A 16,905-nucleotide genomic window follows, 5' to 3' on the forward strand; every position below is an offset into this window, starting at 1 on the left:
TCTGACCAGCAGAACAATGTGTCCCCTTGGCCAGAATATGTGGTTCCTGGAAGCAGGGAGTGGAAGTGGGAAGTGACCACCTCAGCAAAAAGTCTGCTTTCCATCCCCATGACACTGCTTCTTTAGTACTCAAGAGAAGACTAGAACAGAGAGGATAACATGATTTGGGCTGAAAGCTCAAAGTGCCGCCTGACTATTTCAGGCTCTTTATGCCACTAGACAAACGGACCAAAGAGGGGTTGAAATGCTGGCTCACGATGGTACAAGAAAGGCAACAAGGTATACGGATAACACACAAGGAATATAATGGGTCTGACCTAGCAGAGCACATCCAGCGTTAAAAGTTAACAAAAACTACGGCAACCTCAGAAAGGCAGGACCACTGAGGGCTCAGATCCCTTAGGAAGGGAGGTTTCGGTCACCTTGCCATGTCGAGAATCCTGAGCAGTCGAGTTACCGGCTAAAGACAAAGGGAATATGAAATAAATATTAGAGGAGGGAACATACAAACATCAACCACTTACTTCATGTAACTGACTACAGAAGTTAGAATCGTAGCATCTTCCTAAATTGTCTTCCTTGCTGCACCACATATATATTTATATATTAACTACATTTTTTGGCTTTTCATGCAAGGTATGTTGGCAATAGCTTCATCACTGAGTCTATAAGTCAATATGGGCTGTGACTAAACCGAAGGAGGAATAAACATCACTCAGAAGTTTTGGGCTCGGAGCTAGAATGTGAGACCTGGAGTTCTCTCTCGGAGGAAGTGCTGAGCATAGTTCACCTGTAGCTGGGAGAGTTGTGTTGTCAGGCAAAAGCTTGTTGTGACTGTTGGAAGTTAACAGAAGAAGGACGCCAACAGGAAAACTTGAGTGATGTTTGTAACTCATGACCACCCACTCAAAACTTCTGCCCATCCTCCCTGTGGGTAGGGTAACTTTCCATATTTTGTACATCCCACTTTCCCAAGGTAAAAGCCTAGCATGTTGCACTCCCTGGCTCACTTGCAACCAGGATACGGCCATGGGATCTGGCTGTGCCTTGCGGTGGGCTCAGAGGGAAGAGCGTGGTGCTGTGGCCACGGGCCAGGCCCTCGAGCTCCTGCAGGCTCAGTCCTGAGCTTCGCGGACGGCAGCTGAAAGGGCTCATGTACCAAAGCTGTCCCCCCAACTTGAGCCTGAGGCTGTGCTGTCCGTATGGCTTCAGAATCAGGCTGCCTGGCCCTGCCACAGGTAGATTGTGTGAACTATCTAATATCTTTAATCAACTTCTTTTCTGCTGAAGAGCCAGACCGATTTGGGTTAGTCTCAAGTAGAAATGAAATTAAACAAAGGATATTAGGTAACTAAGGTTCCTGACACAAAAGGTTTTAAGCTGGAGACTATCACATTTTTGTTTTCAAAAGGCCACTTTGGCAGCAGAGGTGTGGATGAACTGGATGGGAACTCAGGAGGCTGTGGCAGTGAGTCAAGAGCTGATAAAGACGGGCCTTGACCAAGGCAGTGACACAGGTAAAAACAAAAAGTTAAGACAAAAAAGGCAAACGACCCAATACAAAGGTAAGCAAGCGTTGTAAATATGGGATTTACAATAGACACAATAAACACACAAACACATAAACACAGAAAGATAAAAATCAAAGAGCATGACATCTCTTTTTTTGATTTTCAGCCTCTCAGACCAAAATTAAAAATATCGGTAACATCCAACATTGGCAAGGCTAAGGGGAAAAATATTGAGATAGAGCTGACAGAAATTGATAGTTAAGTCTTTAAAAAAGAAAACTTTCTAATAACATTAATTTTTACTAGATCTATTGAAATAACAATTCCAGGCGACTTAAGAAGGCTGGGGCTAATGGCAAAGGTCTGTGCTATACTGTCCGCTCACTGATTTTTGTCAGTTCTCTTTGTATTCCTCACTATTATACGATTAAGGAAATGGCCTCAAAGTCATTTATGTTATTTTTTAAGAAAGATAACTCAAGGCATGAAACACACTGATTTTATTAGAGCGATCAGTGAAGGTACCAGCCTGGTGGCTTCAGCTCACCTGGCATCATGTGCGAAGCGTCTATGCCATGATGAAGCACACTACCGTTACTCAGATCTAGAAACAGAAAAGGTAAGAAACTCACGTGAAGGAGAGAAGATGCCCAATTTACACAAAAGCGTAAACCGTACACATTCGCCCAAGCCACCAAGACAGTAAGAGCAACTCTGTTTTCAGGGGACACGAGACACAGAATTGAACAGAGGAGGAAACAGGCAAGGCCTGCCTTAGGGTTCGTGGCTTTGAAACTGCTTTTGAAAAAAGGCATTTAAAGTAAGACTATGGGAGCAGCCAAGAAGAGGCAGCTTCCATTTCTAGTGACGCTGATAGTAAACAGCCTGGGACAGGCGGCATCTCCGTATGTCTGCTCTGTCCCTGCGGGTGTGCACGGCCTAGAAGACAACACACCTCGGCCCTCTGCGGGAGGCAGCCTTGGGGTAGAGATGGGCGAACAGCGCTCTGATCTTTAGGAAATTAACAGTTTCGTATGAGGTCAAGCACAGTTACCTGTTTCTGCTCTTGAATTAAGCAGCATGGTAATTTGCAGGAAAAAGAAAAAAGGGACTCGAGGGTGGCAACCGCTCAATTCTTACCACCAAGGAGAGGGAGAAACGCAGGTAAACCGACTATAAAACAGTTATCATACAATATGACCAATGTTATCAAAGTGTCATGAGCAAGGAAGACAGGAAACAGAAGATGACTTTGGGGAAGTAGTATCTGAGTTAGTTCTTAAAAGCTGAATACTAGAGTTTTCCAGACAAAGGAGGAACCTGCAAAAGTAAAGGCACCGAGGTATAAAGAATGCAGGTTTGCAGGAAATAGAAGAGTGAGTAGCAGGACGGGACAAGGCAGGAGAGGTAAGTTATGGCAGGCCTTGACCTTACAAGGAAGAGGGAAGATATGTCCATGTATGTAATTAATCACTTGTACAAACATTTATTGAGAACCTACTGCAAACCGGGAAATACGCTCCCTGCCGGAGTATGATGGATTATAAAAGAGGCAGAACCTGTCTTCAGGCGACTGACACGTTTGTGGAGATCGACATTAATCAAATGGTGGGAACCGAAGTGCAGGCTGCTCCTGGGCCTGGAACCCCTGGAACCAGGGGACCTGTGGACAGCACACGCTTCCCTGGGAAGTGGACTCGGAGCAGAGAGCTGGAGGAGGCAGAGGGGCAGGGGAGGACCTGTGCTCCAACGCAGGCGAGGCCCCAGGGTAAGTGGAAGACCGGGGCTTTGAGAGTGAGCAGCTGAGGCTGAGAGAAGGAACAAGTGCTCCAGATGAGGCTGGAGAAGCTGCTGCTGCAGAGATCTCGGCCTTCACCTTCACCCAGGAACCCTAGGGAAATCCTGAAGGGCTTTCTGCACAAGATCGGACCTGTGACGTGAAGGGATAACACTAACTCAGTGTTGATGGCAGGTAGGGCATTGGCCGCAGCAGATGCAGGGGCGCTGTGGATGTCTGGTGTCCAGCTAAGGCGGGACCATGGACTGGTTGGTGGCAGCAGAGAAGGGGACTAGCTCAGGTGGGGACATCAAAAGATGTGCTCAGTCTAAAGTTAACTGTTCTCAGAAGTAGAAAGAAGGAAGATGGTGCTTTCACACCAAGGTGACTTTCAAAGCAGGAGACTCAGCACAGCTTTTCCACCAAAGGCTGAGCTGCACGCGGTTGCATCACACCCTCCTGCCTCCCACTGGCAACCAACTGCACTATTTGTCTCCGACGGGGAGCCCGGCATTCATCCCGCTAGTGTGCATCAGAGGCTCCAGGAGGAAGAAAGAGGCTTCTCGTTGGTGGTTGTACATCAAATAAACCAAGTCAGAGGCAAATGACAAACTGAGAAAAATCACTTGCAACGCATGTAACACATGAAGCATGAATATCCTTAAGGAGCTCTTACAAACCAATAAAAGTATGAACATTAAACAGAAATATTATAAAGAAATTGAGGTGTGCAAATATCTAGATCATCAGGATGTCCACTGTACCACTGTTTACAACGGTGAAAATACTGGATGCGACCAAAATGTCCTACTGATGTACTGGACTATGGACACTTAGTGAAATTCTATGCAGTCACTGAAAACAGTAATATGGACCCCGAATGGCCAAAACAATCTTGAAAAACAATAACAAGGACTTACTAGGTGATGCAGTGGTTAAGAATCTGCTTGCCAATGCAGGGGACATGGGTTCGAGCCCTGGTCCAGGAAAATCCCACATGCCATGGAGCAACTAAGCCCGTGTGCCACAACTACTGAGCCTGTGCTCTAGCGCCTGTGAGCCACAACAAGAGAGGCCACTGCAATGAGAAGTGCACCACAACAAAGAGTAGCCCCCATTCACTACAACCAGAGAAAGCCCGCATGCAGCAATTAACACCCAACACAGCCAAGAAAGAAAGAAAGAAAGAAAGAAAGAAAGAAAGAAAGAAAGAAAGAAAGAAAGAAAGGAAGGAAGGAAGGAAGGAAGGAAGGAAGGAAGGAAGGAAGGAAGGAAGGAAGGAAGGAAGGAAGGAAGGAAGACAGACAAAGACAGACAACAACAAAGCTGGAAGAGTCACACGTCCTAATTTCAAAACTTAGTACAAAGCTATGGTAATCAAAACAGTGTGGTATTGGCATAAAGACAGACATATACACCAATGAAACAGAAGAGAGAACCCAGAAATAAACTCTCATGCTTGTGGTCAAATGATTTTCAATAATGGTGCCAAGGCCACCCAAAGGGGCAAAGGACAGGCTTTTCAACAAATGACACTGGCTAAACTGGATAGCCACATGCAAAAGAATAAGAATAGACCCTTAACTTAAACCATGTAAAATATTAACTCAGAATGAATCAAAGACCCAATTTAAGAGCTAAGTCTAATTAGAAGAAAAAATAGGGAAAAGCTTCATAACACTCAATCCAGCAATGATTTCTTGGATGTGACATCAACTGGCTACATCAAAATTAAAAACGTTGGACTTCCTAGGCGACAGAGTGGTTAAGAATCCGCCTGCCAATGCAGGGGACATGGGTTCGAGCCCTGCTCTGGGAAGATTCCACATGCCACAGAGCAACTAAGCCCGTGTGCCACAACTATTAAGCCTGTGCTCTAAAGCTTATGAGCCACAACTATTGAGCCCATGTGCCGCAACTATTGAAGCCCATGCACCTAGAGCCCATGCTCTGCAACAAGAGAAGCCACTACAACGAGGAGCCCGTGCACCACAATGAAGAGTAGCCCCCGCTTGCATCAACTAGAGAAAGCCCGTGTGCAGCAAGGAAGACCCTACGCAGCCAATAAATAAAATAAATTCATTAAAAAAATATTAAAAATGTTTGCGTGTCAAAGGACATTATCAAGACAGTAAAAAGGCTTTGTTTTCTCCATGTCTCTCAGAATTGGAGAAAACATTTGCAAATCATATCTGATAAGAGATTAATATCCAGAATATATAAAGAACTCCTACAACTCAAACAAACCACCTAATTAAAAAATGGGCCAAGGACAAAGAGATTTCTCCAAAGACACACAAATAGTTAATAAGCACATAAAAAGATGGTCAACATCACTAATCATTAAAGAAATGCAAACCCAAACCACAATATGATACCACTGTACACCTATTAAATTTTAAAAATGGTGATGTATGTGTTTTAAAGGACTTTTATATTATGTTAGGTGGGAAAAAACAGATTACAAAATTGTATGTACAGTAAGATCACTTTTCTGTTTAAAAACAAACTTCTTGCCCACATGAGCCCAAGAAAGGCTTCGGGTTTCATCTTGGGGCCAGAACACCACGTGTTCCCTGCCTGTGAGAAAGGCTGGGAAAGTAAGTATTCAATTCTTCCCTCAGTAGGAGAGGAGACCAGGGGAGGGGTCAGCTGAGAATCAGGACTGATCAAGCCACTACCACAGCAGAGACAGAGGTCTTGGAACTTTCTCTGATCCTTTTCCTTCTGTACCAGTTAGAAAGTGACACTAGCCAGGTCTGCTGGGGTACAAAAGATGTAAGCGTTTCTCAAGAAGACAAACTATTACTAGGCAAAATGCCAGCAAGCGTCATCTAATACAATATTGTTTGGACTGAAAATTCTATTTGCTTGAGCTTCTCAGTTTGAGTAAGCTTATCTATCTGCCTACTTATCAGTCCTGCCCCAGTAAACAGTGCAGATTAAGAATGTCTTCAAAGGGGAGGACATGACAGCATTCTTTCCCCAAAGAGGTGTTGCACTAGTATAACCTAGTTCACAGCACTGCAGTACTGTCCTCCAAGGATTAACAGGGGTTGACTGTATTTGTAATACAAAAAGTGCCATGAAATGCTAACTTAAAAAAATTAAAAACACAACAACGACAGAGTGGAGAGAGCACTGGGCTGGGGGTCGGGTTCTGCCACTTGTCACCCAAGTCCTCCTCCATTCCACACAACCCTGCATCTGTGCGGCAGGCACTGGGCTACGTGCTGGAGGCAGGAATAGGAGAGGGGAAGATGCCAGATATAGGACACAATGTTTGTCTCGAGAAGATGATCTTTTTTTCAGGCAACCCCCTTAATCTCGCAATCCTCAGCTTTTTCACCCATAACTCAAAGACATTACCATTCTCAAAGTGTTATTAGATGACAGGGCGGGATACTGCAACCTCAGTGCCCTTGACGTTTAGGGGGATAGTGCCTTGCTGTGGGGGGCTGCCCTGTGCACTGCAGGATATTCAGTGGTATCCCTGGGCTCTACCTACCTGATGCCCCCCGCCACGGCTTCTACACCAGTTATGGCAACCCAAACTGTCCACAGACATTACCGAATGTCCTCCAGGGCAAAATCACTCCCAGCTGAGAACCTCTGAAATACAGTGACATCTATGAAAGCATTTAGAAAGGCATAAAGCCCCAAATCAGCTCAGTATTAACGTAAATCCATTTGTAAGACTACTTGTCAAAGAAAAAAATCCTTTAAAGAATTTATAGTTTCCTTAGGAATGTTTTCTCTATTTTTATGTATTTTGCCTACCGTTAGAAGTTGTTCAGGGCTTTTTGGTTCATTTTCTTTACCCCAACAAAGCATCTTCATTAGTACATATTTTTTTAATTTATCACTGTAGTAACATGACAGTCAGAGTCAAACATATTTGCCATCTCTACAAAGCAGAAATTTTATCCAAAATCAAAGTATTCTGTGCCTACCTTTTAAGGACAAAGGATTGGATCTTGTGAATTCCGTGTTTGATGGCTTGTGCTGTTTACGAACTCCTAAGTATTCCTTCACTCTTGAGTCAATGGTTTCTTTTAACAGTAAACAGACTTCCTAAAGTAAATTAAAAAATTAGATATAACTTTCTAATTTAACAAAATGCAAAAAAGTCACTATCATGCATATTAAAAGGCCAAAAGCAAACATTTCATTTTGTTTGCTTTTTCATTTAGCTATGGATGAATGAAGGCATTTGATATGTGCTCACAGATAACGCTGCAGATTTAAATTTGCGACTGATCTTTGCTTGAAACCATGATGTTGGCCTACTCTGTGATCTAGGAAATACATTTCATTTCTCTCTGCCTGAGTTTCACATTTACAGAAGGAAGATAAAAACACCTCAGTGTAAAAATCAGTACAATGAGGTGACAAATTCAGTGATGTAAAGACGGTTTTTGTGTAAATATCAACCTCTAACCTCCGGCTGGAGGTGGGAGCGCCAGAGATGGGCCCACTGGGCGGGGACTGTGGACCAGGAGGAGCTGGGAGCCAGGGCACAGTCAGAGGGAACCCCAAAGCAGTCAATGGGGGGCAGCCCCCCATGGTTTCATATGGGGACACAAGGCACAACGTCACCAGATCTTTCCATTTGTTTAAGAGGAACTAGAGACAGTGATTTTTATATAAAAATTTCCCATTTTTCAAATCTGGTTCATGAAACTTTTAATATCTAAACAAACACCGTAATTTATTAGTTTCTGCGGTTTACAAATCTATTGAAAAGGAACAGTACTGAATAGAGAACCGGAAATCAGGAGTCTGATTTTCTTCCACATGCTTGATGATACCGTATATACTTTTATGAAAACTGTATTATATTCATCTATTCATGGGAAAAATAATTTAACTTCTAATATTGCTCAAAAGTAGATTAATATTTATTAGGCAACAGAAACACATGGTTTTAATTCAATGTCAACACCCCATACTACTAGCAAATTTCTGGAGCTACTGTTTTATATACCAGTGTTATTGATAAAAAGAAACACAAAACTTTAAAAGTCCAACTGCACCGTGGGATGACACTGCCATTTTAGCTACACTACCAGAAAAACATAACCTGATGTAGGGAAAGAAAAAAACTGCCCACAAATGGAAATTTCTTAACTGAGATTAAGAACTGATGCATAAGGACGGATAATTCTGGTTCAGTTCCTGAGGACTCTGCAGAAGGCTCAGAGTTTCCAGGTCACCTCAAACCTGTTTCACTGGTTTCCCACAATGCCATCTCAGGTTGATCTCTTAGAATCTTCATAAATTAAAATGAGGACAGAGTTGTAAACTGCTTCGAAGGGCAATGAGAGCCAAACTTTTCTTTTGTTGCAAATATGTGTACTCCTCAAACTGTATAGAAAACCCTTGACTTAAATGACAAACATGAGTTTCTTGATAAAATACAAACACTGGTCTCCTCTCTCCTGCTCTCGTTTTGCAGCCCAAAGACGCAGTGCCTTGTGGAATACAGGGTATTCGTTTACAGCTGAGGGTTTTGGCATTGTTCACGCAACAGAAAGGCAGCCTTGCCTTGTACTGTTGTTTTAACAATTAAAGAATTTTGCTTCACATGCAGTGTTCAACGATGACTGAGCTAGGAAATATGTGAAAGACATACATGGAAACAAGGATTGTTAAAATTTGACCATAAATGCCCTATAAGGCCAGAACTAAAAATAGTACAACAAAAATAAAGCCAAGGCCCATACACACACACTCTCTCCCTATAGTTACGGGGCTTTCCTTCCATGAGTCAGGTTTGACAAATGGAAGGTAGACCATGTGCACTGTGGTCGAGATACCCTAGTAACTAACCACACCACACTTGGAGAAGCATTTTCTTCAGAACCAGACCAAGGCGAGAAAGGACAAGTGGGCAGCTAAGCCAGAGGGGTGGCAAGAAGACCCACTTACAATCAGTGAGCAAGAGAGAGGTGTGCCCGACATCTCCAGGCCAACGGAGGGGTTCACATGTGCTTCCTCAGGTTTATAAATGGAAATGCTTGACTTAAACTGTTTGGGTACAAAGACTACTCATGCTGGACTCCAAACAAACACGTTTAATACGTGTAATTAGTTCCTTTTTCTGAAAAGGAACTGGATATTCTTAAGACTTTCACTACGCAAAGTGACTGTTAAAATGCAATCAAACTGATAGCTCATGAAATCCTAATCTTGAGATGATCTAATGACTAAAAAAAGATGAAAGCACTGGGAGGGACACTGAACATGGGCTAAAGTCATATCCTCAACCAGCTTTTCTCCTTTCTGACACACACACACACACACACACATTATCCCAGAGCAATTTTAATGTCAGTGAACATATTTTGAAGGAACAACTTCAAGTAAAAGCCGCAAATCATCTCCTTTGCTCTGAGAGGAGAGCTCGCCTTGCTGGCACCACGTTGGAGCTCTGCAGGTCCGGTCGTGCTCTGAGCATCTTTGCTAAGTCACACCCTGCTGCCCAGACTTAGGTACAAGGTGGAGCAGCGCAGCTGCGTGTGGCACCCTGGAAAATTCTAGCTTCACGCTTTGGCTAGGATGTGAGTCACACACTCACAGATATATTGTAAAGCCTTCCAAATCAAATGACTCTTGGCAAAACTGACTAAATAGCAACACAAAAGGTCTAAGGCCGAGGTGGCAAAGCTGGGAAAGAACAGAAGAAAATCTGGGCCCGGAATGGTGGATTCTAGGATGCTGTTAATGTAAGTCAAACCTTTTGGATGAGATCCCCGCAGGTGCATATTAGTCATTTTGGGGAAATGAATTAACTGTTTTGAATCATGGGGACATGTGTTGAGAAGCCAAAGCTTGGACTGACATGAAGGTGAGTTGTAGGAGGAGACGCTGGCCTATCAAACACTAAACTCTGAAGAGGATGGTCCACGGCTATTTACCTGAATGATAAATCCCATCACACAGAATCTTGTGCCTTCCTCCTCCAGCTTCAGGCCCCTGGGTATCCTTCCCCAAATTATAAGAAAGTATGGACAGTATTATTATCTTTTGACTGAAAGTGTGTTACTTATACATTTTCTTTTGGGATATTTCTCTTCCAGCTATCTTCAAAAGCTGATGGAAACCAGCTACAAAGAGAATGTTGATATCTGGTCAGTGGGCTGCATCATGGGAGAGCTGGTGAAAGGTTGTATGATATTTCAAGGCACTGATCGTATCCTTCCCGGGTTCCTTCCTGGCCATGGTTTCCATTAATACCAAAGGCAGCAGGAGCTTGAAAGGAAAATGCTATAACTCTAGATTGTATTCTAAGGGGGTCTTGACTATGTTTGTTAAATTACTTACTGTCACACACCAAATGGTTCACTTTTATGTTTTCTTTTTTACTTGACTACCTATAATGATTTTATTGAGGTATAGAATTAAGTTAAACCAATTTATATCAGTTCTTATTTTTATGAAAAATAGCTTATAAGAAATGCTTTTACTCTTTGACAAATGTATTCTGATATTTAAATGAAAATACTGTTAATTCAGTTAATTTATCTAGAAATTTGTTGTCTAAATTTAATAGGCCAATATTCTTGTATAATTTGTTTAATATACTATTTCATTAGTTACCAGGATGCATTAAAGTATTTTCCTCCAAAGTAAGAATGGAAGCACACTACATAAGACCTAAATGCAAAAGATTAAAGTGAAAAGTTTGTGAGGGGAAAAAAAAAAAAAAAAAGCTGGTGGAAACCAGTTAAAGGGATAAAAAAGGGGTACAAAAAGCATCACCATCACTAGTTTCTTCTCAGTATACACCCTTTCAATAAAATGCATTTTTACTTCTAGCTCTAAAAAGTTATTGTGACCAATGAATATCATGGAAGACACCACGTGCTATAACATTTGGCAAGGTATGTGAAAGCCATGTGCTGGCCATCCCGCTCTCCTGTCAACAGGAACCTGGAAAAGGGAGCCAAGCACATGACGAAGGCTGGAGGCACCGTCTCACCCTTTGCCACAGCAGCACATGTATGGGACCTCGGAAACTGAGAGCCAGGAGTGACTCAGCTGCTGTCTGGGAGAACCCCTTCATCTGCAGAGGAGGAGGCTGGGGCCCAAGGAGGTCCAACATCATGACCCTGTCACATGACCATTTGCTTTGCTGACTGACCATCAGCTTAGCGACTGGCCACGGTGAGAAGGGCCGTGATCAACCATCTCTGCACTCTGTCAAAGGATCACACGGTGCAGAAGAGGATTTCAGACAGGTGAGAAAGACCAGCCTTGTGTCAACCCCACACCTGCTCCAGGTGCTTGGTCCATCCTTTATGACCAGTCAGGACTATAATCCCTGCTCACCTGGAAAAGTCACTTTAACTTCTTTTTTTAATACAAAGAACACTTTCCCCCAAACAAAGAGGTAGGAAATTTCTGGTTTAAACACTAGAGTAGCATATGCAATAGTGTCAGTTTCCAAAGGAACAACACCAAAATAAAGCAGGCATATATCTGTTGGGGAGAACACAACTGTTTTCCAAGGATTAAATATCATTCAAGATTTATTGTTCACCAATGAAAATGAAAAAAGCTAATATTCCTTTTAAGAGCAGCTTATTGCATTTAAAATAGTAAAAAGTTTTAAGGATGTACTGTATAGCATAGAGAACTATATTCCATATCTTATAATAACCTATAATGAAAAAGAATCTGAAAAAGAATATACGTGTGTGAGTACTTATATATATGTGTATGTACACCTGAATCACTTTGCTGTACAACTGAAACACTGTAAATCCACTATACTCCAATTTAAAAAAAAAATAGTGAAAAGTTTTCCAGTACCTCTTTCTTTTCTTCAGAAAACCAGCTGGTATCTTTGTTTGAACCTTGCGGAGATATATGAAGATCCACCAGGACAGCAAAATTCCCACACTGAAAGACATTAATGGTAGACTTAGCTCATGCCCAGCAAACAATGAGAGACAATCTCACGAATTCCTATGTGGTTGCTCACGATGAAATGGCAACAAAGTTCACTACTGGACAGAAACGTTAATATGGGGCAGGGTAAAACTCATAACCTGTTGCTTTTTTCAAGTTTAATATTTATGATAGAAATGCTAGGGAGAAATTTAATTTTAATAAGGATTAGAAAGACAAAATGTCTATCTCTGGGCCGCATCTTGAAGGGGGATGTCCAGAAATCCAGCAGCAGTCGTAAGGCTATTAAACACTGAGAACAGTTAAATAGGTCAGTACTAGTAGGCTCTAGAAAAGAGTGAATCCATGGACAGCCAGGGGAATTCTTTCTTCCGGATAGGAGAGAACAGAACTCGCTGCATTTTTAGACAGAGAAAAGGATTGGCTGGTACCATACATCTTGGACTAGAACCAGAAGCACAGACAAATGAAAAAGAACCAAGAAGAGGAAGGTAGATGCTGAATGACAGTTATCAAAGCTAAATAAGTTTCATTAAAACATGCTACAAAACTGTGCAAAGCCCGTCTCCTTTCTTATTTGATAGGCTAGTGCTGTCTAGCACTTTGGAAAAAATGGAAATCTTCTCTATCTGCACTGTTCAACAGGGAAGCCTTATGTGGTTATTGAGCACTTGAAATGCGGCTATTGTGACTGAGAAGCTGAACTTTTAATTTTATTTCATTTCAATCTAATTTAAATAGCCACATGTGGCTAGCAGCTCTGCGGCATGGCTACAGACCTTGTAAAAACGTGTAGCTTCATAAACCCTCACACTGTATGAGTAATCTGAGAATCTCAAGGTAACTATGGACGAATTAACTTAGAGAGGCACTGTGGATTGGTTATGGCCAGCAGGGAAAGTCACATTTGTACCTCTTTGGCTAAACAATTTTTTAAAAACTTCTGTGCTATAATTCAGTGGTAAAAAATATATATATATTTTCAACAAATGGTATGAGAATACCAATTATAATACGGAAAGAAAATGAAACTTGACACCCACTTCATACTGTACACAGAAACTGACTTGAGATGAATCACAGACATAAACGTAAAAAACCAAATCTATCTTCCCAAACTTGGAGTAGGAAAAGATCTCATTAGACAGGATCCAGAAAGCACTAATTATAAAAGAAAAAATCATTACCTGGACTTGATCAAAATTAACAACTTCTGCTCCTCAAAAAACACCATGGGGGGAATGAATTGGGAGACTGGGATACCAAATTGTACGCTCTAAATATATGCAGTTTATTGTATGTTAACTGTATCTCAATAAAGGTTCCCCCCCCAAAAAAAACCCACCATGAATAAAATGGATACGTATGCCAAAGACGGGGGAAAATATTCATAAACGCATGTCTGACATAAAGGATTGGTGTCCGACATATGTAGAAAATACTCCTACAAATTGATGTTAAAAAAACAAACAACCCAAGCTTGAAAAGACACTTCACAATTAAGATAAACAACTGGTGAATAAGCAGGTGAAAAAAAGTGTACAACATCATCGCTCATCAAGCAAATGCAAATTAACACCACCAAGGGACACAACTACACACCTAGCACGGCAACTGCAGTGAAAAAGACTAAGGCACACCAAATGTTGGTAAGAGTGCGGAGTGACCCAAACGCACACACTGCTAGTGGAAATGGAAAAGGGTTCAACCACCGTGGCAAATGTTTGTCAGGTTCCTGTAATAAAACACACATTTATTTACCATCCAGCCAGCAATTCCACCTCAGGTATTTACCTGCAAGGGATGAAACGTGTACACAAAGACATGTATACAAATGTGCATGGAAGTTTTATTGGCAAGAGTGGAAACAGAAGACAACCCCAGTCTCTCACCAGGGGTTGTATATTCACACAACGGAATGCTCCTCACCAAACTACTGACCTGCTCAACGTGGACTAATCTCAATAGCACTGCACTGAGCAATGCCAGGCTAAAACATGTACTATAAGCTTCCATATACATAAAGTTCTAGAAAAGCAAAATTAAACCTATGGTCAAAATAATCAGCACAGTGACTGCCTAGGGAGAAACTGACTGGTGATGGGAACGTTCTCTGTCTTGTTACACAGCTAAGGTCAGTTCATTTCCCTGTACATACGTTACATATCAGTAACAAACAATTTTTTAAATACTATGTAAAAATACACTCATATTTGTTGACAGTTATGTAAAATGTATTATGTCCCTGAAAATATGTGGGTATTTTGGGGGAGACCAAAGTGAACTTCCCTGAGTAATAAATCACAAAGTATAATGAACGATGGTCTCCTACAATGTCAAACAGTGCAGTGTCACCCACAGAACTACAGTTTAGTGAGCTGCAACCAGCATTTTATTTTAAGGAAAGAGAAATGGGATAAAAAATATCAATGTGTCACATGCTAAAGTCTTGGTTTGTGAAACTTAGGTATGAGTGTTGATATAAAGTTATGATATAAAGCCTATTTCTCACTGTGGGTTGTGGTCAAAAATGTTTGAAAACCATATTCAAATATGCTGTTATTTTAAAAGTTTCTTCCATGTTGATTATTGATTTAACCTTTAAGGAGTATGCTGCCACCAGGTGGAGGTCTCATGCCACAACTACAAGATCTTAGCCAGGGGTTATTAACCTTTCATGTGCCATGGACCTCTTTGGTCAGTTGTGAAGATGATGAAACCTACTTATAATAATGCTTTGAAATGCATGGAGACACAATGCATAAGACTAAAAAGAAAACCAATTATACTGAAGTACGATTATCCATATTTAAGAAAATCTGTAACATAGTAATGAATGTACTTGTTCAATAAGGCACTGGCTCTTGTCACACAGTGATGGATCTAATAACTACCATAAATCCAAAGCAGTGATAAGCATAAATGACATGTTCAGCTATCTGCCACAATTATAATACAATATGAAAAGAGCCGTGATTTCTAATGGTAACAAATATTGCTAATACTCCTGTGTTCTGAATACTTCATTCATAATAAAAACAAAATTTATCAGAATTTGGTCAAAACAAAGTGCAACTTTTTTCCCATCCAAGTTCACTGACGCTCTGAATTCTCTCACAGGCCCACTGAGGGAGGGTCCAAGGACCCCAGAACAAGAGCCTCTCTAAAGAGGTGAAACACGCCTCGTGCACATCCTACCAGGTTTCCCGTGGGTGTTCCACCCCAACCATTCAGGAAACGAAGTTCTCTGCTACCCCGTTGTCATTAGCAAAAATAATTTTTCAAATTAAAAAAATATATATAGTGACATTTGAACAACCTGAACTGATACTACGTAATAGTATCTTTCTAAAAAACTGAATAGTAAGGTCCAATTTGGTATTTTTTCATCATTTGTAGCTCTGATCACAAATAAGCTAGACTGTTTGATTAAAAGCAGACTGATTAGAATGTCTTTTTTTTTTTTTTTTTTTTTTTTGATAAATCACTGAATCTCATTCTGGTACTCAACCTTCCCAGGCTTCTTGCCAGACTCCACGCAGCCCCGGCCCACCTCCCCACACCCCAGCAGGGCTTGCCCTCTGCAGCCAGCCTTCTGAATTCTCCAGCAAGAGCTCTCTCCACCTCTCACAGTAATCAGAGAAATTAGCCTTTCTGAAGTTCCCTGCTCTCAAAGCTTTGCTTCTTTTCTCCCACGAGTAAAGACAGGTGGGGAAGAAAAGAAAGAAAGAAAGAAAGGAAGAAAGGAAGAAAGGAAGAAAGGAAGAAAGGAAGAAAGGAAGAAAGGAAGAAAGAAAGAAAGAAAGAAAGAAAGAAAGAAAGAAAGAGGGAGGGAGGGAGGGAGGGAGGGAGGGAGGGAGGGAGGGAGGGAGGGAGGGAGGGAGAAAGAAAGAAAGAAAGAAAGAAAGAAAGAAAGAAGAAAGAAAGAAAGAAAGAAAGAAAGAAAGAAAGAAAGAAAGAAAAGAAAGAAAAAGAGAGAGAGAAAAGGGAAGGGAAGGGAGGGGAGGGGAGGGAAGGGGAGGGGAGGGGAGGGGAGGGAAGGAAAGAAAGCCACCCCTGACTGCTGCCAGCAGCACAGCCTCCGCCCCCTTCCTCCTTAATTAGGAGGCCATTTCTCCTCTCTGCACATCAACTCTCCAGCTCTGCTGAGCGGGGCAGCACAGTCAGCATCACTGGGCTCTCAGGCGAGAGCTGCTCACTCTACACAGGCCATGTTACCTCTCTCACAGCCCAGCGGCTACGAGAGGAAGCTCTGCAGCCTGTGTCTGGGCTAGAAGTCAACTGGCCGGGGGGGCCTATCCGGCTTCCTCCCCCCTCAGCCCAGAGGTTTCGTCCAAAGACCTGGGAGTCACCCCTAACTCCTCCCTTCCCCTCTCCCTCAGTCACCACGCCTGGCCGATTTTGCTTCTTCAAGAGCTAAACACACTCCTCCTCTCTGGCTCCCCAGCTCACGTCATCTCCCACTTGGAACATCAGGACCACTTCTCGGAGTCCTGGACGCACTCTCCAGCCTCCACGAGAGCCACGCCTGCTGTACAGACGGGGTGTCGGGATGACGAGGCTCCAAGTGTCTGATGAGGCCCGCTCCCCACTGCCTCCTGCTGCTCCTGGGCACATGCTCTCTGCCCTCTGCTTCCAAGCACCTCGACGCTCCCGTGTTCTGTGGGCTCCCTCGCATCCTTGAACCCTCGCAGGAGTGTG

At 42.4% G+C, this 16,905-nt stretch overlaps 1 protein-coding gene and 1 long non-coding RNA gene across 2 annotated transcripts in view; one reads left to right on the forward strand and one right to left on the reverse strand.

The window, feature by feature from the left end:
• Positions 1-230: 230 nt before the first annotated feature.
• Positions 231-16,905, reverse strand: part of LOC130833256 (protein SLX4IP-like) — a 136,652-nt gene continuing 119,977 nt past the window's right edge. Inside the window, exons 3-6 of the mRNA XM_057702698.1 lie at positions 12,106-12,195; positions 7,242-7,362; positions 2,059-2,115; positions 231-460 (exon numbers count right to left, since the gene is read on the reverse strand). Coding sequence (XP_057558681.1) covers positions 366-460; positions 2,059-2,115; positions 7,242-7,362; positions 12,106-12,195 — 363 coding nt within the window. The 3' untranslated portion in view covers positions 231-365. The remainder of the gene's footprint in view (positions 461-2,058; positions 2,116-7,241; positions 7,363-12,105; positions 12,196-16,905) is intronic.
• Positions 9,772-14,572, forward strand: LOC130833257 (uncharacterized). The gene is made up of 3 exons (XR_009048443.1): positions 9,772-10,016; positions 10,371-11,531; positions 12,123-14,572. It is a non-coding gene; the product is annotated as an uncharacterized LOC130833257 (long non-coding RNA).

This window comes from Hippopotamus amphibius, chromosome 12, assembly GCF_030028045.1.
Source record: "Hippopotamus amphibius kiboko isolate mHipAmp2 chromosome 12, mHipAmp2.hap2, whole genome shotgun sequence".
In the NCBI taxonomy this organism is placed as follows: domain Eukaryota; kingdom Metazoa; phylum Chordata; class Mammalia; order Artiodactyla; family Hippopotamidae; genus Hippopotamus; species Hippopotamus amphibius.